The sequence below is a fragment of the Megascapheus bottae genome, chromosome 2 (genome assembly GCF_031878675.1).
Source record: "Megascapheus bottae isolate mThoBot1 chromosome 2, mThoBot2.hap1, whole genome shotgun sequence".
Taxonomy (NCBI): domain Eukaryota; kingdom Metazoa; phylum Chordata; class Mammalia; order Rodentia; family Geomyidae; genus Megascapheus; species Megascapheus bottae.
This window is the reverse complement of record NC_143510.1, coordinates 44,525,806-44,550,169: the sequence shown is the minus strand read 5'-3', so window position 1 is coordinate 44,550,169 and position 24,364 is coordinate 44,525,806. Positions and strand designations below refer to the sequence as shown.

Below are 24,364 nucleotides of genomic sequence, written 5' to 3'. Positions count from 1 at the left end.
TTGAGCTACCCCTCCACTTCTGGTGGAGGTAACAGTCTATTGGGATTTGCCTGCCCACGCTGGTTTACAATCCTTGATCTTCAAATCTTAGCCATCTGAGAAGCTAGGATTACAGATGTGATCCACTGGCACTCAGTGATATTTTTCAATTTCTAACTGAAATGTTCCTTTCTATTTTTGAGATGACAAAGGAAAAAACACGATTCCTTTGATGCCTTCACTAATTAACAAAATGTAAGTTGCATTAGTAAAAAAAGCAATTTAGCATATAAATTACCTTCTGGGAAAACATAAGTTTATCTCCATTCCCTACCAAAATAGACAAAAGAAATTGAATTTTTTTTGATATTAAACAAGGGTACAGGAAATGAGAAGCCTAGAAAATGGAGTAAAATAGAATTAGCTGACAGTTAAGATCCTCTCCTAAACTTTCAACTAGCCAAAAAATACTTTATATCCTTTTTTGTAGCCGAAGCTGGCTTCAAACTTGTGATTCTGCCTCGGAATCCCAACCATCTTGTATTCCCAAATTAAAAGGAATACACAGAGCAGAAGAAAATTAAAAATACCAGCATTAATATCGTCAGAGATAGCCCAGCACTGTAACCCTAGCTACTCAGGAGGTTGAGAACTCAGATAAATCTGAGAATCTTATCTCCAACTAACAAGCAAAAGGCCCAAAATGGTAGAACTAAATGAGAGCTTAAAGTGTTGCGTTCAAACCCTACTATAGGCACAAACAAATCCTCAAAGAGATGAAAACACATTATATCTCCAGTAGCAACTAAGAAAACTCAAATTAAAACTAGCAAGATAACAAGTAAATTCAATAGATGTGACCTGGCTATCATTATAGCCACAGAATCAGTTTGATGCCACCTTAGATGGAAAAATCTGTGAGAACCTCTCCAAAGTACCCCCCCCCCCAAAAGCTGGATACAAGTGGCAGAATGCCAGTTGAGCAAGCTGCAGGCCCCGATTTCAAACTCCAGGACTGGAAAAAATAATTCAATAGACATGATGATAAAGGAAAAAAAAAATTTTTTTTTGGCCAGTTCTGGGGTTCAAACTCAGGGCTGAGCATTGTCCTTGGGCTTTTTCTGCAATGTTAGTGCTCTACCACTTGAGCCACAGCACTTCTGGCTTTTCTATGTACATAGTATCGAGGAATCGAACCTGAGTCTTCGTGCATGCTAGGCATGTACTCTACCACTAAGCCAGCTCCTGATTAATAAAGGAAATCTTTATACAAAAGTTATATAGACAAAAATAAGAGGATACATACAAGGGTGAAGATACATACAAGTAAGTGTTCTATTATAAATGGATATGAATCTCTAGGCTGAAAACAATCCAATGAAAATAAACATTCATTTCCAAGATATACTACAAAATACTTCAGCAAAGCTACCGTAGTCAAAACAGCAGCATTGTATAGATAAATACAACAAAAAGGACTGCCTACACCAAAAGCCATGCATCTAAAGCCAGATGTTTGAACAATGGTCCTCAGAACACCTGCAGGGGAAAGTTTCTTAGCAAGTATGGTAGAAAACTGCAGATGCAGGAAACTAGACCTGGGCCTATCAATACTCTGAAAAAAATCAATTCAAAATGAATCAGACAATTACTGTAAGGCTTAACCTACGAAAGAACCAGGAGAGAAATATCTGAGGTCAGTCACAAGACAGTGGAATGAGAAGACATTTTTGGACAAGACCTCAAAAGGCATAATAAACAAAACAACAAACCACAAACAGGATCACAACAAACTAAAAAGCTTCTGCACTGCCAAGGAAACACTAAGGTGAGAAAGTATTTGTGCACTAACTACACATTTGATATGGAACTGAGATTTTAGGACTCTAAACACTGAAAAATAACAACAAAAAAATCTACAGATTGAAAAATGGACGAGACCTAAACAGACATTTAAAAATGGCTACAAGATATATGAAAAATGTATATAATGGAGTGCTATTAAGCTATAAAAAGAATGCACTCCTGCCACCTGTGACAGCATGCATGGAACCATTACCTGAAATAAGCCAGCTGCAGAGAAGATGAACGCAGCAGATCTCACTTGTGTAGTCTAAACAAGTCAGAAATGGTGAACAAATACAGACACTGTGGGACATGAACTATACAACTCGTGGGTGAGGATGGGAGGGAAAAACAGACATCAAGGGAAGGGGTGATGTCATCCAAAAAGAAATGTAGTCAACATCACCTTTATAGTGTCAACAAAACATTGTAAAAAGAAAAACATTGATTTCATTGAAGTTGAGCGAATTGTGCCTAACAGAGGCTGAGGAGAGGAGGCAGGTGGAGGGAGGGCTGGGTAGATGGAGAATCAGGTCAAACTCCAGGAGTGATAGAGGAAGCTCTAGAGCATCACAGCACAATGGGTGACTACAATTATGTACTGCATACTTTAAAAATATCCTAAATCTGGGGCCAGGAGTTTGGCCTAGTGGTAGAGTGCTTGCCTAGCATGCATGAAGACCCGGGTTCGATTCCTTGGTACCCCACATGCATAGCAAAAAAAAAGCTGGAAGTGATGCTGAGGCTCAAGTGGTAGAGCTCTAGCCTTGAGAAAACCCGAGGACAGTGCTCAGGCCCTGAGCTCAAGCCCAGGACTGGCAAAAAAAAAAAAAAAAAAAAAAAAATCCTAAATCTATTCATCTTAAAGGAATGACAAGTGTTAGTAGATCTGTGTAGCCAATTTAAACACCGCACAGGTATTGAATTATCACATGGCACGGCAATCTTTTCTCTTTGTCCTAATAGCAGAGCTTAAATGCAGGACTTAGCACTCCTTGCTCAGCTTTTTTACTCATAGCCAGTGTTCTACCATTTGACCCACCTCCAATTCAACATTTTGCTAGTTAATTAGAGATGGAGTCTTAAATTTAGATAGTTTTCAGCAAGGGCTGGCTGGCTTTGAACCGCAATCCTTTGGTCTTAGCTTCCTAAATAGCTAGGAATGCAGGTCTGAACCACCAACACCTGGCAATTTCTGTGTGTGTAAATATGTGTACACACACACACACACACACACACACACACACACACACACACACACACACATTGCATTAAAGGAAAAAAAAATCCCTATAAAACATCAAAGTGTCAGAAATGAAAACACTTCAGAAGCTTCCAGAGGGGCAAACTAGGCTACCCATGAAGAAGTGGGAGCAAGCCAGTATCACAGGCCTGGAATTAGTAGAAGGTGCGGCACTTCTGTATTTTCTTTCCCCGTTCTTTTTTCTTTTCAACACAGAGCCCTGCTGCCCTCAAATTTATGATCCTCTTCCTGCCTCGGGCTCCTGAGTGCTAGGATTACAGGGAGTTTGTTTACCATATCTGGCTAATAGATTATTTATTTTAATCCTTATAATGCCTCTATTCTAAGATCACAGGAGCTGAAGATGCTAGAAGGCATTTGAGAGACTTAAGTCTTTATAAATAAATATATTAAAAAAAGAAAAATGTAAAATGAAAAGTTCTGGTTCAATCATTTATTATGCCTGCACACACAGGATGTTCTATATAAACCTAAGGTTGTATACTTTGAGTGTAAAAAAAGCAAGTTACAAATATATTTTGAGAGCTCTCAATTGAATATGTAAATTCGAGCATACAATGAATCTGTCAGCCTTCTTTCCTTATCTGCCATCAATCAAGTACTTAGTGATGATTATCACATCTAAACAGTGTGGTGAGTGCCATGAATCCAGTGATGAAAACAGACATTCAATCTGTGTGTTTCTCTCAGAGAGTTACGCATGTGCATGGTAACAAGTGGAGACATGTACCCTATCCTCAGGAGCAGGAAGTGCAGGTTGGGGGGATGAGGAGGATGCCAGGACAGAAAGACAAAACTCTGGAGCGTAAGTTTTCAAAGGAGAGGTGCATACAGAGATGGCCTGGGACGTACTTGGGCACTGTGCTAGGGCCCACAGTTAAGCAGAGAATACTCACATGAAAATTACTTATGATCAGTGAGATTAAATGTTTTATGACAGATATATAAAAATAAAGAACAAAAAAGAAAGCACAAACTCAGGGGAAGGGAAACAGCCAAGGAGATCAATCTGAATTGCAACGGATATTGAATACCCGGGTAACACAGAGAGAGAACTGGATAGGGAGGGGTGTGAGGGACAGCAGGGCCTCGCTTGGTCTGGAACATGTATGGTTTGTCTCAAACGGAGGCTCAGAAGCCAAGAGGAGGAGTCAGCTGGGAGACAGAATGAGAAAAGTAGTAGAAATAACACAATGGAAGAAACAGGAAGACAGCAGTATTACCATATAGTTACTAAGCCTTTAGATTCTTCTTTTTTTCTTTTCTGAAAACCTCAGGCGTTAAGACTTTTTCTAGCCTAGCACGTGTTATGCTCGGTGCCTGACTGCTAGCAATGAAAAAATTCTTATTTATTTTGAAGGACTGTCACTACCTGGGCTGCTTGGTGGCTCACACCTATAGTCCTAGTTATTCCGGAAGGCAAAATTTGAGGATCGCAGTTCAAAGCCACATAGGAAGGAAACTCTGTGAGCTTGTCTCCAATTAACAATAACAACAACAAAAAAGCCAGAAGCGGGGGTACAGTTCAAGTGACAATGTGCCAACCAAAAGTGAAAAAGTCAAGCAAGATCACAATGCTCCCAATTCAAGCCCCAATAGTGGCACAAGTGTGTATATGTACACTCACATGCACGCACACACACACACACACACACACACACACACACACACACACACACAGGAATAGTCAGTGTAGAGGCCAGGAGCATGGTCTAGTGGTAGAGTGCTTGCCTAGCATGCAGGAAGATCTGGATTCTATTCCTTGGTACCACATACATAGAAAAAAACAGAAGTGGTGCTGTGGCTTAAATGATAGAGCGCTAGTCTTGAGGAAAGCCCAAGAAGAGTGCCCAGGCCCTGAGTCCAAGCCCTACTACTGGCAAAAAAAAAAAAAAAAGAAAGAAAATAATAATAATACTTAGTGTACTACACTATTATCCTAGAGATCCAAAACATGGTTAAACAGAGGCAAAAGGAAGAACTAAGGTAGATTCAGGCATAGTTCGGAGGAGGAATTCTTAGAAGGTGAATCACAGAAAAAGCCTGGGAGAGACAGTGACAACCAAGAATGCAACAGTTATCTCTAATTAACCACCAGAAAATGGAAGTGGCACTGTGGTTCCAAGTGTTAGTGCTAGCCTTGAGCAAAAGAGCTCAGTTCAAGCCCCATGACCACTACCACCACCAACAAAACACTGCAACAGCCAAACCACAGCTTCTCAGGGAAGGAGGCTGTGCAGCTGACCCTGTGCTAAGAGGTTAAAAAAAGTCCCCGTTCAGGAGCTAAGGCTGAGGAGGCATCACACCACATCCTAGATGTGCTCTCTTGAGGATGAACAGTCCTTGGGATTTATTCTGCTTAAATCTTGCTAAGAAGCCGGGCCCTGGTTGCTTATGCCTGTAATCCTAGCTACTCTGGAAGCTGAAATCTGAAGATTGCAGTTCAAAGCCAGCGCAGGCACTAAAGTCCATGAAACACATCTCCAATTAATCATTAGAAAACTGGAAGTGGCACTGTGGCCGCAGGGGTAGAGCAGTAGCCTTGAACTGAACAGCTCAGGGACAGGGCCCAGGCTCAGAGTTCAAATCCCACAAATGACACACACACACACACACACACACACACACACACACACACACACACACACACACAGTGCTGCTTAATAAAAGACACCCCCAAGATTGCCTTTTGTATTAACTTTGTTTTTCACTTTTAGAATATTAAGACGGCCTGACCACAGAACAAGCGTTTGGTCATCACACTCACAAAATGGAGTACAAAAATCAGTTAGAGAATTATTAATTAAATAAGATGACTAATTTTATTAACTTACATGTAAAAGTAAAATAATTTTACTTTGGCAGTGCATTTAAAACAGACTACTTACCTGCGACCACATTCTGAGTATTTACCAATATTTTTTAATATTAAGGCAGCTGTTAGTCGGATGTGTTTAGTTATTGGTCCCTCTTTTTCATCCTTAAAAAGAATAAAAAAAAAAAAAAGAATAAAGATACAAATCCCACAAGGCTCACCTCTGCCCAGACAAAGCTTTCAAGGCACACTTACTGTAAAATCTCGAAAGACAAGGTTCCTTGATCCTCTCCTTAGAGCCATGAGGGCGGCGCTGGGATGGTTCACAATGGCCTTTTGTGCCCTAGGTGTGGAGCCTGCACCCCCTACAGCCGGTGGCCTGAAGTGAGGAGAGAAGCCACTGTTATCCCCAGATGGCACACAGGTGCCACCTGGGGCCACTTGTGAACTTCTACATATGTGGTAAATAGCAGATGTGGGGCAAACATTACAATTTACACTTTTTGCTACTATCCAGATGGAGTTTTGGGGCTTTTATTTTTCAACCAATTTCTGGTTGTTGTGTTGAGGCAAGGTCTCACTAGAGAGGCGGGGCTGGTTTCACACTGGTTTTCGTCCTGCCTCAACTTCTGGAATGGTGGGATAGCACGCACCCACCCAAAAGCTGCCGCAGCCCTACCCATCACTGGTACTGCACAGATGTGCAAGCATCCTCCATCTTTAGCTACTATGCTGAGTAAAAGTAAGCCATAAAAGAAATACAGAAGGGGGCCAGAGTTTGGCCTAGTGGTAGAGTGTTTGCCTTCCTCGGCACCACACACAGAAAAAGCCAGAAATGGTGCTGCGGCTCAAGTGGTAGAGCTCTAGCTTTGAAAAAGCCCAAGGACAGTGCTCAGACCCTGAGTTCAAGCCAGGACTGGCAAAACAAAAACAAAAACAAAAACTAAAAAGAAACACACCTTTTATTAAGAGGAAAATAGTTTACAATTTGAGCTGTTGGTTATTTTCAAACAGCACCTAGGAGTAAAAATTAGTACCAGCCTAGATCATCCATTAGCAGGGAATGGGAGTTATGTAAACACTATATCATACCATCGCTTTCCCCATATAATTTGTTTTCATCTTTACTAATTGCAATACAACTCTCCTGTTCTTTATGAAGTAGAGGTAATTGTGTATAGAACAGATTCAAACTCCTGAAAACTGTCCAGCCAGCAGTACACATGCTCTGTGGGCAGCTGGAGGAGGACTGGCAGTCTTCTTAGGTGGAAAAGTGAAAGTTCTAAAACTATGCCCCTTCTTCCCTCCCTCTCTCCCTCCTTCCCTCCCTCCCTCCCTCTGTCTGTCTCTCTGTCTCTCTCTCTCTCTCAAACACACACACACACACACACACACACACACACACCCCTTCCAATTACAAAGTAAAATCAATCGAACTGTTAGTGCTAAAATTACCTTAGAAACGACATATTTCTGAGGCCTAAAGGTCTCAAGCCACGGGAATGCAGGTTTGGTAGTGAGAAAGCTGCATGCCACACGGCCTTCCACGTTTTCTGAGTCTTTTCTAGTTTCCTTTTTCACTGCTTTGCTCATATGTGGTGTGGACCCCTCGGCCTTGCCGTGTGAGGCCATCCCCATCCCTCTACCACTAAGCTACACCCTCAGCCCCGACGACCATGCGCTTTCCATATACAAGAGTAAGCAAGCTCATTTCCCTTACTTGGTAGAAGACTTTTGATTTCCTGCTTGTCCTGGTTCATCCTGTTTTAATCCTGCAAGCAGGGCATCCTTTGAACAGTGCTTATCCTTTTGGAGAAAGGGGGGAGGAGGAAGAGCATATATCAGTATCTTTCAGGCAACCAGATGAGGCAGTAAACAAATCATAGTGAGCAGGGGTACCTGTAAGTGTGTAATGAAAGAAAACCGCTGTCGCTGGAAAGGCTCACAGCCTTCCCAAAGACACTGCCCTGGGTACACGTCTTTCCCTCCGTGTTCAGTAGCTGCATGGTAGAATACCTGTGAGGGCGTCTGAAACCACCTGCAGATACACAAGTGGAAATTTTCTTCAGAACATAGAACTCACAATCCTCAATGCAAGCTTATCAATTTGATATGCTAGCTTCCCAAATCAAATCCTTAGAGAGCTGTACCACCAACTTCATAGAATGAATGTATAAACTTTGGGGTGATTGCTTATAAGCTATAGCACCTTTGGGGTGGGGGTGCTGGGAATCGGGCAGGTGACGAGCACCGAGCTGCATTCTCATCCTTCTGAAGTCTTTCAATGTGTTCTGTGCTGTCTGGATTCCAGTGATATTTCTCTTTGCAAGGTTTATAAAGTAGATTAAGGCAAAGCTATTTCTAATTCAATTCATCATATCACATTCTGAAAAATTCTCACTTTCTATTTCCAAATTGAATTATTCAACCATGCTGAAGACTTGTGGTTACTTCCTTAAGGTGACTATCCTTCATACCTAATTCCCTACTTTACTGAAGGTTGACTTGGAATCTCTTGAAAATAACTACTTTTAAATACAATAGAACATTATCTTATAAACAAACACCACACTCAAGTGTACTTTAAGACATTGCTCAAGCATTTACTAGGTTTTATAGACATATTACTACTTTAACACACCCAGCCTAACATTGTAATCAGCACATTCTGGCCAATCTGTATTTTAGTTGAGTCCATGTTTATATTTCCACTCCTATTTAAGAAGCCACATCTGCCATTCCTCCAATATTACATCCTATTCATTGGGTTTACCACTAATGCAAGTGTCTGAATGGGTGAATGACAAAGGACAAATTACTAAGATCAAATACCATTCAACTTTTTTAGCTAGACAATGAGAAGCAAAACCAGAATCCAGCAAAGAATGTTTTAATGAGTAACACAAATATGTGTGCAGAAAGTGCCTTCATAAATTTTATAGTGGAGATATCTTGAGCTGATTTTTTATGGCTATCAAATAAACATGTCTATGCCAATGTTTCAGATTAATTTTTTCAGAAAATGATCAATATTTAAGATAAAATGTAACCAGAGAAGTAAATGTTGAATTATGAAAGAATACTAGAAACAAAGCTTATCATCAGTGGCTCACGCCTGTAATCTTATTAGGAGGCTGAGCTCTGGGAATCCCTATTTGAAGCAAGTCTACGCAGGAACGTCCATGGGACTCTTACCTCCAGTAAGCCACCAAAAAAGCCACAAGTGGAGCTGTGTCTCCAGTAAGTGGTAGAGCTCAGGGACAGTGCCCAGGCAGTGAGCTCAAGCCCTTGGTCTGGCACAAAACAAGCAAAAACTTCCACAAACTATATATTATCTATTGAATTTACATTTGTATTTACCGATAGGAGTAGCTACCAAAATTCTACTGTGAAACTAAAACTGGGACACTGTAAATTTTGCAATATCTCTTAAATGTCAGTACTCATAATTTTTTCATGATAAATAAACACATCTGGACCTTTATTATACAAACCAGTAACTGTAACTGATAACTGATGGTCCTTATCAGCCAGCTTGCCTTCTTTAATGAGGAAAACTGAAACTTTCCTGCTTAAAATGTCTTAAAAAAAAAAAAAAAGAAAATACTTGTTGTTAAAAGTTGCTTCAAACTTAGCTTTGGCTAAGTTTTATAGAAAAACCTTATTTTCCATCTTATCATCTCTTGTACACAAGCTTGAATTTGTAAATTAAAAAAACAATTTCTAGCCAGGTATTGGTGGCAAACACCTGTAATCATCAATCCTAGCTACTCAGGAGGCTGAGATCTGAGAATAGCAGTTCAAAGCCAGCCCAGGCAGGAAAGTCCATAGACTTTTTGGCAATTAGCCATCCAGAAGCTGAAAGAAAGTGAAGCTGCGAGACAAGTGGAAGAATGCTAGCCTTGAGCACAAAAGCTCAGAGATGGCACTCAGGCCCTGAGTTTCAAGCCCTAGGACTGGCAAAAAAATAAAGAGAAAATAAGACCCGATTACTATATTCATCAATTATAATACAATACTACAAGACAATGTTGGTAAGTACTGAAGATTGTACAGTTGAGAGTAAGATATCTATCTATCTCTATACTTTCCATGAAATTTTGCTATCAGCTAAAAACTATTCTAAAATGTCTATTTTTTTATTTCTACACAAACAATAAAAATGGAAGAGGTCTTTTTGGAATTTTATGTGACAAAACCTTTCCTAGTTTTTATAGTCCTAGCTATTAGAAAAACAAATATTTTCATACATTTCTAGAAATTCATGTTAACATTTTTGGATAGTCTGTCTGTCTGTCTGTCCATCCGTCTGTCTATCTATCTAATCTATCTATCTCTCTACCAACCAATCTACCTACCAACTGTCTGTTGTCAGGCTTGAATTCAGGGCCTAGGCGCTGTCCCTAAGCTCTTTTGCTCAAGGCTAGTGCTCTACCACTTTGAGCCACAGCTCCACTTCCAGTTTTTTGAGTGCTTAATTGGAAATGAAGAGTCTTATGGAGGGGCCAGGAGTCTGGCCTAATGATAGGATGCTTGTATAACATGAACGAAACCCTGGGTTCGATTCCTTGGTACCACAAACAGAAGGTGGCTCAAGTGGTAGAGTGCTGGCCTTGAGAAAGTCCAAGGACAGTGCCCAGGCCTGAGTTCAAGCCCTGGGACCAGCTTTAAAAAAAAAAAAAAAAAAAAAAGTCTTGCAGACTTTTCTGCCCTGGTTGGCTTTGAACTGTGATCCTTAGATCCTAGTATCCTGAGTAGCTAGGATTACAGGTGTGGTGGGCCACAAGCACCTGGCTCTCTCTCAATTTATTTAAGAATAAGAAACATGTATACTTCCTGACCTAGCAACTTCCAATTTAAATGTTTGTAACTGAGTATTTGTTGAAAATAGCTACTTATTGGTAATAACAAATAATAAAACCAAAACCAAACTATACATTAAAATTAGATAATATCAAACAAAATTACAGTATAGAAACATTGCATATTATGGAAATAAATGCATTCAAGAGAAATCCTGTCAAAGAATAACCAGATCTGTTTACCAATAGATTAAATATTTACATTGTAAAAAACTAGGGGTAGACTGGAAATGTGGCTTAGTAGTAGAGTGCTTGCCTAGCATGCATAAAGCCCTGGGTTCAATTCCTCATTACCATATACAGAGAAAAGGCTGGAAGTGATGCTGTGGCTTGAGTGGTAGAATGCTGGCCTTGAGCAAAAGAAGCTCAGGGATAGCACCCAGGCCCTGAGTTCAAGCCCAAAACCAGCAAATTTAGTTAATTAAAAACAACAGGGGGCCCCTGGAAAAAGCTGATTTCAGCTGTGGGGCAGGAACAATATGAAATAAATGATATAAATAGAAACAGACAACAAAATTAACGGACCATCTTGTGTAACAGAAAACTATCTATCTATCTATCTATCTATCTATCTATCTATCTATCTATCTATCTGGATCACAGACAGACTTCAGAATGGGCTTTAAACTGCTTTTACCAGCCCAGAATAGCACAATTACAATATCCCAAGGGGTTATTGCGATAACTACAATGGGTTCTGATCATGATACCACAAGTAAAATGACCAAACCTCAGGACCATCTTCAGAGAGATAGTGAACAACTCATTACTATGAATACTGATAAATGAGAGAAATAAGCATCCATTTTGCCTTTCCTCTAGGAACTCTGTGAGAATTCCAAATACTTACTAAGAGGTCCTTTTACACTTCTCAGTGCTTAAAGGAATAATGCTCTAGGCACTGACTGAGTTTCAATGTCTGTTTACATCACAGAAAGAGATGAGGGAGTGTCTCTCTCTTGATGAAAGAGGTCTTCATAAAAATCAAAGCAGAATTTGATCAAACATCTGAAGCAAACTCTAGGTAAACAGGGTGTGAGTAACAAATCCATACTGTGATGTTCTATGGCATAAATTATCTGTTTTTTTCTAACCAAAATAAAATTAGGGAGGACAACCATAGTGGAGACATAATCTGCAGGTCCAAGTGGATTTGCAACTTCATCGTCTAGAGGTAGTATTTGAATTTTGAATTCCAAATCAGGGTCTAAATGAACAAACAGTCATTGGAGAATACAAAGACTGGCTATGTGAAGAATGTGTAATATTGTGTGGAGTGAACAGTAATGTGCTGCAGAGCATGTAAACATGGTATGCTGAGACACCTGAAGAGTGGCTCCCTATGTTTCAGATTTACATATTTAGAGTTGAATAAAAAAACAGAACTTGCTGACACGTGATGTAACAAGCAGTAACTCAGTTAAACAGAGATGGGGAATTATAACTACGAGACTATGTAGCAAGTGTTGTTATAATCCAGACTAATTATATTTCCCAAACTGCTTTTAATTCCATGAGCGGAAGAGAGCACACAGTCAGCTGTCTGAACTTGGAATGTGACCAATCTCACTGTGGGTTGGAACTTAGCTCCATATTTGTAGCTCCTAGCACCTGGGGCTTCCATATTCTGCTTAATAAATATTTTCAGAATCTGAATGAATCTATTAGCAAGGGACCACTTATAAACTATGGCTTGAAAAAAGTAAGTTCTAAGAAGCCTTGTTCAGGTTTACTTGGAATGGACCAAATGCATCATTAAAGCAGGCACCACAGGGTCACAATTAGATTACAACCTGTTGTATTTTTTTTTCTATATATTGTAAGAACCTCATCTAAAGCAGTTACACTTCTCATTCTAAAGTAGTTTAAAGAAAATTATTAAGATCCCATCTCAAGAAATGAAAATCTGGGTAGAGAGATGTAATCTAAGAATACTGAGTAAAGTACTGGAGGGTAGAAGTTCATGCTGGCCTGGGCATGAAAAGTGAGATGCTATCTGAAAAGTAAGAAGGTAGGAATGTGTGGAGAAAATGGTAAGGTGTCCGCCTTGGAAGCCAGAGATTTTGAGTTCAAGAGGAAAGGGGAAGAAGGGAAGAGAGGAAGGAAGGAAGGAAGGAAGGAAGGAAGGAAGGAAGGAAGGAAGGAAGGAAGGAAGGAAGGAAATTGAGGATAATAAAAGAAAGGGAACTAATGAATTTTCAGATTAATTTACAACATACACTAAAATGAAACCAGGAAAGAAGGCTGGGGTGCAGCTCAGTGATAAGAGTGCTTCCTTAACAGGTACAAGGCCACAAATTCCTTCTCCAGCCCCACAGATACAAAATTTAAAAAAATAAGTAAATAAATGAGAGAAATTGAATATTAACAGCAATCCTACTCCTTGGCACTTACCCAAATGTCCAGAAACAAGGACATACTAAAGCTATTAACATAACCATGTTCACTGCAGCACTATTTACCATAGCGAGATATGGAACCAACCCAGTTACCCATCAGTAGAAGACTGGATCAAGAAGATGTGATACTTATACACAATGGAATTCTATGCTTCCATCAGAAAGAATGGCATTGCCCCACTCATGAGGAAATGGAAAGACTTGGAAAAAATCATATTAAGTGAAGTAAACCAGACCCAAAGGAACATAGGCTCAATGGTTTCCCTCATTTGTAATAATTAGTACACATCTAGGACTCTCCTAGCAGAGGATAACAATAGCTCAAAACCTAGGTACATAAGGTCATATAGGATGAGACTAAATGAAAGGATCCCTAGAATATGGAAACAAGAGCTTTATCTTGTATGATTGTTGTTCTTAATGTACTATGTTATTTCTCTTCTCTTTTTTTGCTCTTGTGGTTAATCTCATGTTGTTACTGTATCTGGCTTTGTTACCTGGTATAAAGTACATAAGTTTGTTTATTTGAAACAGGGAAGGGAAGGGGGAAAAAAACAAGATGATTGGGAGAGGGTGGGGGAACAAAAAAGGGGACAAAACCATGAGAAGGGGTATCACTGTGAGAGAAGTAATACATCTACTACCTGACAAATGTAACTGTAACCCCTCTATACATTATCCTGACAATTAAAAAAAAAAGAAATTGAGGGTTAATTTAGAAAATCAATGGAGAAATAATGAGAGACAGCTAAAGAACTTCTGTGACACAGGTTATACATTATGACCAAATATATATTCATACATGTATTTTATGCACATATGATTAGAGCCAATACTTACTCTTACTAACATAATGGTGGTGGGTGGTGTCTGTATTTTATCCTTTTTTTATTGGAAAAGAATCTAGTGGTCACAACATACTAAAATGATGTCATGACCCCATGATTGAGTTGAAATGCAAAGTTTGATAAACCACCATCCTGAAGACATTTTGTATACTACTAGTAATCTTTAGGCCAATCACAAATCTATTCATAAAGTTTATGATGCAATATAATTGTCTATAATAAAACAAATAATTGAAATGTCATGTTTGACATGAATATATTCTATTGAGGTAAGAGTCACAATGTCTCAGAGTTATTAAATGGAGCTAGAATGGCTCTTTTTGCAATTTCCCTTGAATAAATATCTCACACATAAATTTAAGACAAGTCAGTCATTCTCTACAAGATTATTACCTCTAAACTTCTACTCCAGGAAAATTCCATACCTGCCAATAAGTTCAAGTCACATTTAAAACTTCATCTCTTTTTCAGCCAAATACATAATTTCCTAACTTCAAAGTACATTCTCTAACAACCAATGAGGTTCTTACTATCATTAATATAAAATTCCTAGCTAAAAATGCCATTAGATCACAAAACAGTTTTGCTAAAAGTGGCATCAAAAGAAATTTTCATGAAACTATACATCACAAAATACTTAAATATGAAAGCATTCTAAACCAAAGAATACGTTTGCATATCAAATAAAACTGTCATTTACTTTTTACAAGACTGCCACAGACACATGAAGTTCTGGCCAGGTTTTCTCATGGACTCTGCATGTTGACTGGATGCATTGAGTGGGGACGGCTGAGAACTGCTAGGTTGGCCCTGCACATGCACAGCTGGTGACGGTGGCACAGGAGTGTTCTGTGAAAAAGCAAAGACCAAGTGTGTGACATGATACTGAAAGCAATATTTCATACTACAGTCTTATGAGTTTGATTATAATAGCTATACAATTTACATTTTACAATTTTAAGTTAATTTTCTTCAAAATATTTCAGTATGGATTTTCAGTTAATATGGAGCCACAGAAGGAAGATTATATATTATTGTGACTATTATCAAATCCACACAACTGTCCTGCCTTTGGCATGCCTTCTATAATATGGCAGAGGATTGGCATAAAATTCCAGTTGATTATAATGACAGCTATAATCAAACCTGACACCAGTGGCTCACGCCTAGAATCTTAGCTACTCAGGAGGCTGAGACCTGGAGGATTGTGGTTCAAAGCCAGTTCAGAAGCCAACACAGTGGCTCATGCCTGTAATCCTAACTACTCAGGAGGCTGAAATCTGAGGATCAAGGTTAAAGCCAGCCGGGGCACAAAAGGACCTGAGACTCTTATCTCCAATTAACCTCTAGAAAACAGGAAGTGGGGCTAGGCTCTAAGGTAGGGTGGTAGCCTTGAGGTGAAGAGCTCAGGGACAGAGCCTATGCCCAGAGTTCAAGCCCCATGACCTGCCCCCCCCACCCAAAAAAAACAGCTCAGTCAGGTCAGATTACATTTCCAATTAGCCAGGTAAATGCTGGTGTGGAGGAGTGGCTCAAGTGGTACAGTGTTAACTATGAGCAAGAAAGTAGGGCAAGAACTTAAAACCCCCAGTTCAAGCCCTTGGTAACCAGCACATATCTCCACCCTCACATTGTTATAGCTGTAAGTAGAACATCATAGTAATTTGCAGTAAAATGTCTAAACATTTTATTTTTAGGCAGTTCTGGAATTAAACATATTAGACAAGCTCTTTACCTAGCTACAGTCCACTTTTGACTATTTTTTGTTTGTGTGTTTGTTTGTTGAGACAAGCTCTTGCTCTATAGCTCTAGCCTGGTCTTAGCCATGCCATACAACTCAGGCTATCCACAAACTAAAAATCCTCCTGCCTCTGTCTCCCTAGAGCTGGGATTACACGTGTGCACACTATAACACTCACCTTAGTTAGAGCTTTTGATGGATAATACTCATAAATGGATTCTATTTGTAGTTTGAAAATCCGTTTAACATAACTTATGCATGGTTTTAGACTTTTCTGTTTTTTGGTGGGGGTAGAGGGGGGTCGAGGAGGAGAGGGAGAGTAAGATTATACTATGTGGTCCATGATAGCCTTCAACTTAAAATCCTTGTACCTCAACCTCGGAAGTGCTGGGAATACAGACTGTACCAACATGTGGGTCACAATAGTTCCCTCCCTCCCACATCTTATCCTTTTATATCTGAATACCGCTAATATGGACAATATAGGTTAAATCAACTTTCAAAAGTAACATAACTTTGGGGGCCTGGAGTTTGGCCTACTGGTAGAGTGCCCTTGCCTAGCATGTAGGAAGACCCAGGTTCAATTCCTCAGTACCACATACATAGAAAAAAAAGAAAAAAAAAAAGCCAGAAGTGGTGCTGTGGCTCAAGTGGTAGAGTTCTAGCCTTGAGAAAATCCAAGGACAGTGCTCAGACCCTGAGCCCAAGTCCAGGACTGGCAAAAAAAAACCCCCCAAAAACCCAAAAAACCCAAAAACAAACCAACCTTTGAGATATTTCAAAGGAATTATTTAGTTTCATGAAGACATGGTAACATCATTTTCAAGAATTGCTTAAAGGCAGCTAATTAAAGCTTTGGGGAAACATGGTATATGTTTGTTCATTTATAAGGAAGGTAACACTGGAAAAGGTGGGCAAACACTAAGTTAAAGCTGCTGAGAAAGTGAAATTAAAAGACAAAACAGACAAATATACTAATGTAATGAAACACCTCTCTGAATAACATGAGAACAATAACAAAAAAAACAAACAACAACAGTGAATCCCCCAAAACTAGTTAAACTGCTTCTTTAAAATACTGATTACAGGGCCGGGAGTTTAGCCCAGTGGTAGTGTGCTTGCCTAGCATGCACAAAGACCCGGGTTCGATTCCTCGGTACCACATACTTAGAAAAAGCCAGAAGTGGTGCTGAGGCTCAAGTGGTAGAGTTCTAGCCTTGAGAAAAATCCAAGGACAGTGCTCAGGCCCTGAACTTAAGCCCAGGACTGGCAATAAATAAGTAAATAAATACTGATTACAGCATACAGACATAGGGCATTCTAATAAGCGACAAGCACCCAGAGGATCACTTCCAGCTCAATACAAACTCGATCAATGCTCTCCAGTTATCTTTTAAAATGAGTAAGGAGCTACACATATACCTGGTATTTTAATTAAAGAATATACTTGTCAAAGTTATCAAATTCCTCTGAATAAAACTTTTGGTTCTCTCCAATACTACCAGCTAAGTGCCTCATTGTCCTGGAAGTGTTCTATTTATAAATTAGACTTACCTTTTTTTTGGGTGGGGGGGAGTATTACTGGAACTTGAGCATGGGTCCTCACAAGTGCTCTACCACTAGAGCCATGCCCTAATAGTCATATTTTTGTTTATGCATTTTTGGAGTTTTTTGAGCCAAGGAACTCTGCAAGCTCAAGCTGGCCTCAAAACCACTGTGGAGCCAAAAGTGGCTTGAAACTCATGATTCTCTTGCTTCTGACTCTGTAGTACTGGGATTATATATGTGTGCTTGTGTTGCTATGGCCAGTTTATAACAGCGCGCGCGCGCACACACACACACGCACACAGACACACAGTTGCTAGCTGGTTTTCCGGGTTTTGGAGAAGGGAAGGGTTGTGGCTTTTGTAATCATGGCACTCTTATTTATGTGACTGAAAATTTATTACAGAGAATCACATTATTTTAATCCCAAATGTTAGCAAACTATATGTAGCAAAGGTGACTGTCATAAATCTAGACTTTTCAATTAAAAACAAATTAAAGCTGAGTGCTGGTGGAACATGCCTTTAATCTTAGCTACTCAGTCAAAAGGCTAAGATCTGAGAATCACAACTGGAAGCCAGCCCAGGCAGGAAAAGTCCATGACTCCCATTAGTCACCAAAAAGATGGAAGTGGAGCTGTGGCTTAGGAGATAGAGTACTAGCCTTTAACCAAAAAAAAAACCCTTCGGGACAGCATGCAGGCCTTAAGTTTAAACAAAATAAAACAAAAAAAACAAAAAAGCAGGGCTCCCTCACAATTACAATCCTAACTTTTCAGGAAGCTGAGCTCTGAGGATCAAATTTCAAAGGCAGCCTGGGTAGGAAAGTCTGTGAGACTCTTATTTCCAACTACCAAAAAGCAGTGAAGCTGTAAGTTAAGTGGTAGAGCACCAGCCTTGAGTAAAAAACCCAAGCAAGAGCACAAGGTCCTACTACTGACACATGAAACAAAACATTTTAAGGGATAACTGGAAGAACACTGATCATAAACTGAGTATCAGTATTATTTTATATCAAAGTTTTATTTTACTAAGAATTAAATATTTTTCAAATTACAAGTTAAAAAAATCAAGATGGAAAGGCATAATTTCAGTGGATAGATACGTAAAACTACACAAAGGATAGAAAAGAATTGTGTGGGTTTTTTTTTTTGGAATAAAAATTAACTAAAAATGTTAGCATAGGTTATAGTTCATGTTTTGGGGAGAAAACACTGCTTTTTATCAATCCACTTTATAATCTTATAGAATTGTTAAGAAAATTTATAATCTTTTCAAGACTGGTACTTCAGATAATACTCTGAATTGATCTTTTAAAAACCTTACTAATACTGAACTTTAAGAACAGGAATAGGGACAGTAGTTTGGCTTAGTGGTAGAGTGCATGCCTAGAATGGATGAAGACTCGGGTTTGATTCCTTGGTACCACATACATTAAAAAAAAAAAAGCCAGAAGTGGTGCTGAAGCTCAAGTGGTAGAGCTCCAGCCTTGAGAAAGCCCAAGGACAGTGCTCAGGCACTAGGCTCAAGCACAGGACTGGCAAAAAAAAAAAAAACAAAACAAAACAGGAATAAGGGGGTCAAGAGTTTGGCCTAGTGGTAGTGTGCTTGCCTAGCATGCATGAAGACCTGGATTCAATTCCTTCGTATCACATAGACAGAAAAAGCCAGAAGTGGTGCTGTGGCTCAAGTAGTAGAGCTCTAGCCTTGAGAAAGCCCAAAAGACTAAAAAAGTTTAAAACACAATGTCTTGGAAAACCACAGGCATAATCTAGTCTTACGGAAAGAAATTTAGTAGTAATGAACTACTGTGCTCAATTCTAACTACAGTTTAAACGCTAGAGTGGAGCCAGTCAAGCAAATGACTGGTGAAGGAGGCAGGCATGAGGACACCTACAGCCAAGGTGAAGTGCGAGAAATATTTTCAAAACACTGCAAGGAACAAGAATTAGGTTTACTCTATGTGGGATCACCCTAGCTCCCAGAAGGCTGAGATTGAGAGTTAAAGGCCAGCTCAGACCATTTAGTGAGACCCTGACTCAAGAAAAAGATATGAGCTTTGCTTATGGCTCAGACCCACTACCCTAGTTACTCAAAAGGCAGAGATCGGAGGATTGTAGACAGAATCCTGTGTAGACAGAAACTCAAGAATCTTATCTTGGAAATGGAAGCATTGCTCAAGTAGCAAAAAAAATCAAAGCCAGGGATTATACTTAATCAAAATGTACAGACATGGTGGAGCGATGGGGAAATATCTGCGAGCATGGGAACCTAACTTTCAGACAGGTGGTATGTGGATCCTATAGCACCTAACACTGACAGCACCACCAGGTCCCCATTTGTGTTGACTGTTTTATTTGTACATTCTACGTGTGTGTGTGCGTGTGCGTGTGTGTGTGTGTGTGTGTGTGTGTGTGTGTGTGTGTGTACACATGTATTCCTGTCAGTACTAGGGCTTGAACACTTCTTGGTTTGCTCACTCATGACACGTTAGCCTCTGGAAGCGTAGCCACGAGTACAGGCATGAGCCACCAGTACCCGGCTTCTTGACATGTCTTTAAATACATCCCTACTCCAAAAATTTGAAAAATTCACTTAGTCCAAAACCCCCAAATTTTTGAGGGCCAACAGAATTCTACAAGCAGTTTTTCCTATGCAAAAATTATTAAGGTATTGTACAATATTACCTGTGGTATGCATTAGGTATACATGAATTTTATATTTAAATATGAATCTTAGACTCAATCTCATTATGCAAATATTCCAAAATGGGAAAGCAGGTTAACATCTGAAACACTTCGGATTGCCAAGTATTTTGGATAAGGCTATTCAATCTCTACCAAGTTTTTTCCTCCTATTGAGTACAAATCTAGATAGTAAATATATACTTATCCTATTTTATAGGAACACAAAGAAATACAAACAAATGTAACAACAAGAAATACAAACAAATGTTTAGTGGCAATGTCTTTCTTAGTTATTACAATGTGCCAGTGATCTGCAAAGCTCAGCAACAGAGTCTTAAAATATTAAAATTTTATTCTTGTGGCTTCTGCTAAAATTTCCTATGGCCTATGATTGAACACTGCCCTTTTGAGATTACAGATTCCCTTTATAATCAGTAAATTGCTCAATCTGCTTACTGAAGACAGGAAGAAATCAAACATACTAATATGGCTCATACCTGTGATCCTAGCTACTTAGGAGGCTGACATCTGAGGAGTGCAGTTTAAAGTCATCTGTGCGGGAAAGCCCTCGAGACTCTCATCCCCAAATCACCAAAAAGACAGTAGGGTAGCTATAAGCTTAACTAGTAGAGTGCTACCCTTAGGCAAAAAAGCTCAGGGACAGTGTCCATACTTGAATTCAAGGCCTAGGACTAACATTAAAATATAGAGAGATGGATAGAGCTGGGAGGAGGATACTAATATTAATGCCAAAAAAGATACTAATATTAAAGCCAAATCAAGAAAGTGATTCAGGGAGCTAGGTAGTAGCTCACACCTATGATCCTAGCAACTCAGTTGGCTGAGCTGAGGATCATGGCTCTAAGTCAGTACTTGCAGATAAATCCTCAAGGGAGTCTTATCTTCAATTAACCAGCAAAAAGCCAGTAGAAGATATACAGCTCAAATGGTAAAGGGCCAGCCTTCAGCAAAAATGCCAATTGAGAACACAATGTCCTGAATTCAAGCCCCAATAATGACAGCAAAACTAAAAATAAAAGCAAATAATCATTCAGGCCAACTGAGAACATGGAACTGAGGCAAAACATAAAATACTCTAAATGAGTGTTAAATATAAGAACTTAAAAAGGTTATTGGATTATGGGATGAATATACAGAGATATGCCCAACATGTTTCACATGATGCTAAAACTAAAAATATTTAGGGGTTTTGTGAATCTCTTTCATTTCCCATGCATTTTTAGCTTTAATTTTAATTTAGGCAGGTTTGTTTGTTTTGTTTTGTTTTGGCTTCTAGTAGGTATTCATTTATAAACAGTGGAAAAAGGAAAGGGATGTAGAAGTCATATTCTACATTGCACATGAACCTAGCATAAAACAGCAGACTCAAACAGCTATAAATAAATTTGCCTTGAAGTAGACACAACTTGTTTATTGATATAAAATGCCCAGCTACATGTTATTTAAATGCAAAGTCTAGTTATTTCATTCACTTTATACAGTCTTCAACCTTGCTCTTTATTTTTCTATAGTGAAATACAGCTGCCTAATAATGCTAAGAGGAACAAAATTAGTAAGAAAGAATGAAGTATCAGTGCTACGAGAGGTGCTTCCTTCTCATCCCTGGCTGACTGACATGGGTCTATTTTGGATACCTTCAAATAATAACAGTATTAAGCCCCAGTGCAAACTATAACTTGTAGAATATATAAGAAATTTATAGAATTAGTGGATTTTTTTTTTTTTTTTGCCAATCCTCGGGCTTGAATTCAGGACCTGAGCACTGTCCTTGGGCTTTCTCAAGGCTAGAGCTCTACCACTTGAGCCACAGCACTGCTTCTGGCTTTTTCTATGGTTGTGGTACCAAGGAATCGAACTCGGGTCTTAGTGCACGCCAGGCAAGCACTCTACCACTAGGCCAAACTTCCGGCCTGGAAATGATTTTCTATTAGTAGGCTCTTAGGAAGATCTAGCACTCTAATCTTTAAAAGAAGCTTCTGCCACCTACAAAAGTTGATTTTTTAAAAATTTATTACATATATCTAACATAGAGCTACTTCATCTTATACATAAAGACAAAAATATTCTGGTGCCATTACTAAGGGGCTAATTATGTGATAGGCACTGTGGTATAAGTGCCAGATAAGGGAATCCTGGGTTGGGTTTTTATGATTTTGGAGATATGGCTCAGTAGTAGAGCATTTGCCTAGTATATATGAAGTCCTGGGTTCTAGTCCTAGTTCAGAACCAGCATGGCAGCATTTAAAAAGAATGAATCCAGGTTTTCAATGTTCACTTGTGCAGTTACCACACATGCTACACCCCCCTTTTTTTTTTTAGAGTTTTAAATTTTCTATGCAAAATAGCGACTTCAGAAATAAAAAATATAGGTTTCTTCCTTTTCTTTTCTTTCTTTTTTTTTTTTTTTTTGCCAGTCCTGGGCTTCAGCTCAGAGCCTGAGCACTGTCCTTGGACTTTCTCAAGGCTAGAACTCTACCACTTGAGCCTCAGCACCACTTCCGGCTTTTTCTATATATGTGGTACCAAGGAATTGAACCCGGGTCTTCGTGCATGCTAGGCAAGCACTTTAACCACTAGGCCAAATTCCCAGCCCCCATTTTTTTTCTTTAAAAAAAAAAAAAGAAAAGAAACTTACTTCCTCTTTTTCCTGTGGTGAAGCCAAGGTTGAAATTCAAGTGCTGTACCATTGAGCTACATCCCAGCAGACAAAATGCAGCTATTCTAAGTAATCTACATTCTTCGAGGAGAATTCATAATTTAATGCTAATTTTTTAGATTAGAAACTATAAATATACATATATACACACATATATATTTAATGGCCTAAATTACCTGTGTATGACTAATGTGCTAAGAGTTCTAACACTGATGTCCTGAAATAACTAGTAGTACTAATATTCTATATGCAGTAATTGAAATAATCAAATTGCAATATAATAAAGGGTTTCTAGAATTTCTTGTAGAATAAGAGCATTAGGCTCATTAGGCATCATTTCATATATACTCAGGGCTCAGTCTTGGTGCCATCCCTTATTATTTAGTAACCTTGGATGAGATATTAAGTATCTTTAGCTCTTATCTCTGAAGGAGTAATGATATTTTTACCTAGTAGGACTACTCTGAGGATTAAATGAGAAAACGCTTTAGTACAAAGTTACTGGTTTAATCTTAATTGTAGATAACATTATTGTTTACTCATTGTTATTGAACCATCATTATTGGATATAATCATCACATATAATATACACAAAAGATTAGGGACACAAAATAAGGGTCAATGAAACAACGCCATACTAATGGAACTTTCTTCTCATTTGTCTTGATCTACTGAAATTATTTAGAGTTTTATTAGACTCTAAGGGGAATGTGGGGTGACAGAAAACACAATTTAGACAAAACACAAGAAAACCATAAACTCAACCCCAACTTCACCGAACTATGTAAGTGAAAACAGCTTGTGAAACAATTTGAGTAAAATGATTTGATGTTTTCTACCAATCACTCAGTATTACATAGTACCCACGAAGCAATGTACACTTTAGCTTAAAATAGATCTATGCAATGTGAACGTATAAACAGCAATTTCATTATGCCCCAGAGCAGTCTGCCTGTGGCCATTAATTAATATGAAGACAGACACATGCTGGTGAAAAATCAAAAACAAAAACTGGCTTGGAGCAAGATAATTGTCACTTTGTTTTTGCATCTTGCATTTTGCTGACATCCAGACCAAGATTGGGTCTAATTTCAATAAAAGTCCATACATCCCAAGACATGAGAAAGGGTATCAATGTATGTGAAGTAATATACCCTCTATCTGGTGAATTTAATGTAACCCTTCTATTAATCACAATAAAAAGTATACATCTGCTATGATTTCCATAAGCATAAAGAAGCAATGCAGGCCAGAAGAGTGCTAGCAGAGTTGGCAACAGTCTTGACCTTCTAGTTAGCAGACAGAGTCAGAGGCAAGTGATGGGCAAACACTTGTTAGTGACTGTTGTTTTTGTTTTTGTTATTTTTTTTTTTTTTTCTTTGCCAGTCCTGGGCTTGGGCTCAGGGCCTGAGCACTGTCCTTGGACTTTCTCTCTCTCTCTTTTTTTTTTTTTTTTTTTTTTTTTTTTTTTTTGCCAGTCCTGGGCTGGCGCTCAGGGCCTAAGCACTGTCCTTGGACTTTCTCAAGGCTAGAGCTCTACCACTTGAGCCACAGCACCACTTCCGGCTTTTTTTTTTTGTATGTATGTGGTATCGAGGAATCGAACCCGGGTCTTCGTGCATGCTAGGCAAGCACTTTAACCACTAGGCCAAACTCCAGGCCCTGTTTTTGTTAGTTTTAATCAGTCATGAGGCTTGAACTCC

At 39.0% G+C, this 24,364-nt stretch overlaps 1 protein-coding gene across 1 annotated transcript in view; it reads right to left on the bottom strand.

Moving 5' to 3' along the window:
* Arid2 (AT-rich interaction domain 2) overlaps positions 1-24,364 on the bottom strand; it is a 149,633-nt gene that overhangs the window by 3,663 nt on the left and 121,606 nt on the right. The window contains exons 17-21 of the mRNA XM_090324527.1: positions 14,713-14,861; positions 7,803-7,941; positions 7,624-7,709; positions 6,159-6,282; positions 5,977-6,068 (exon numbers count right to left, since the gene is read on the bottom strand). Coding sequence (XP_090180653.1) covers positions 5,977-6,068; positions 6,159-6,282; positions 7,624-7,709; positions 7,803-7,941; positions 14,713-14,861 — 590 coding nt within the window. The remainder of the gene's footprint in view (positions 1-5,976; positions 6,069-6,158; positions 6,283-7,623; positions 7,710-7,802; positions 7,942-14,712; positions 14,862-24,364) is intronic.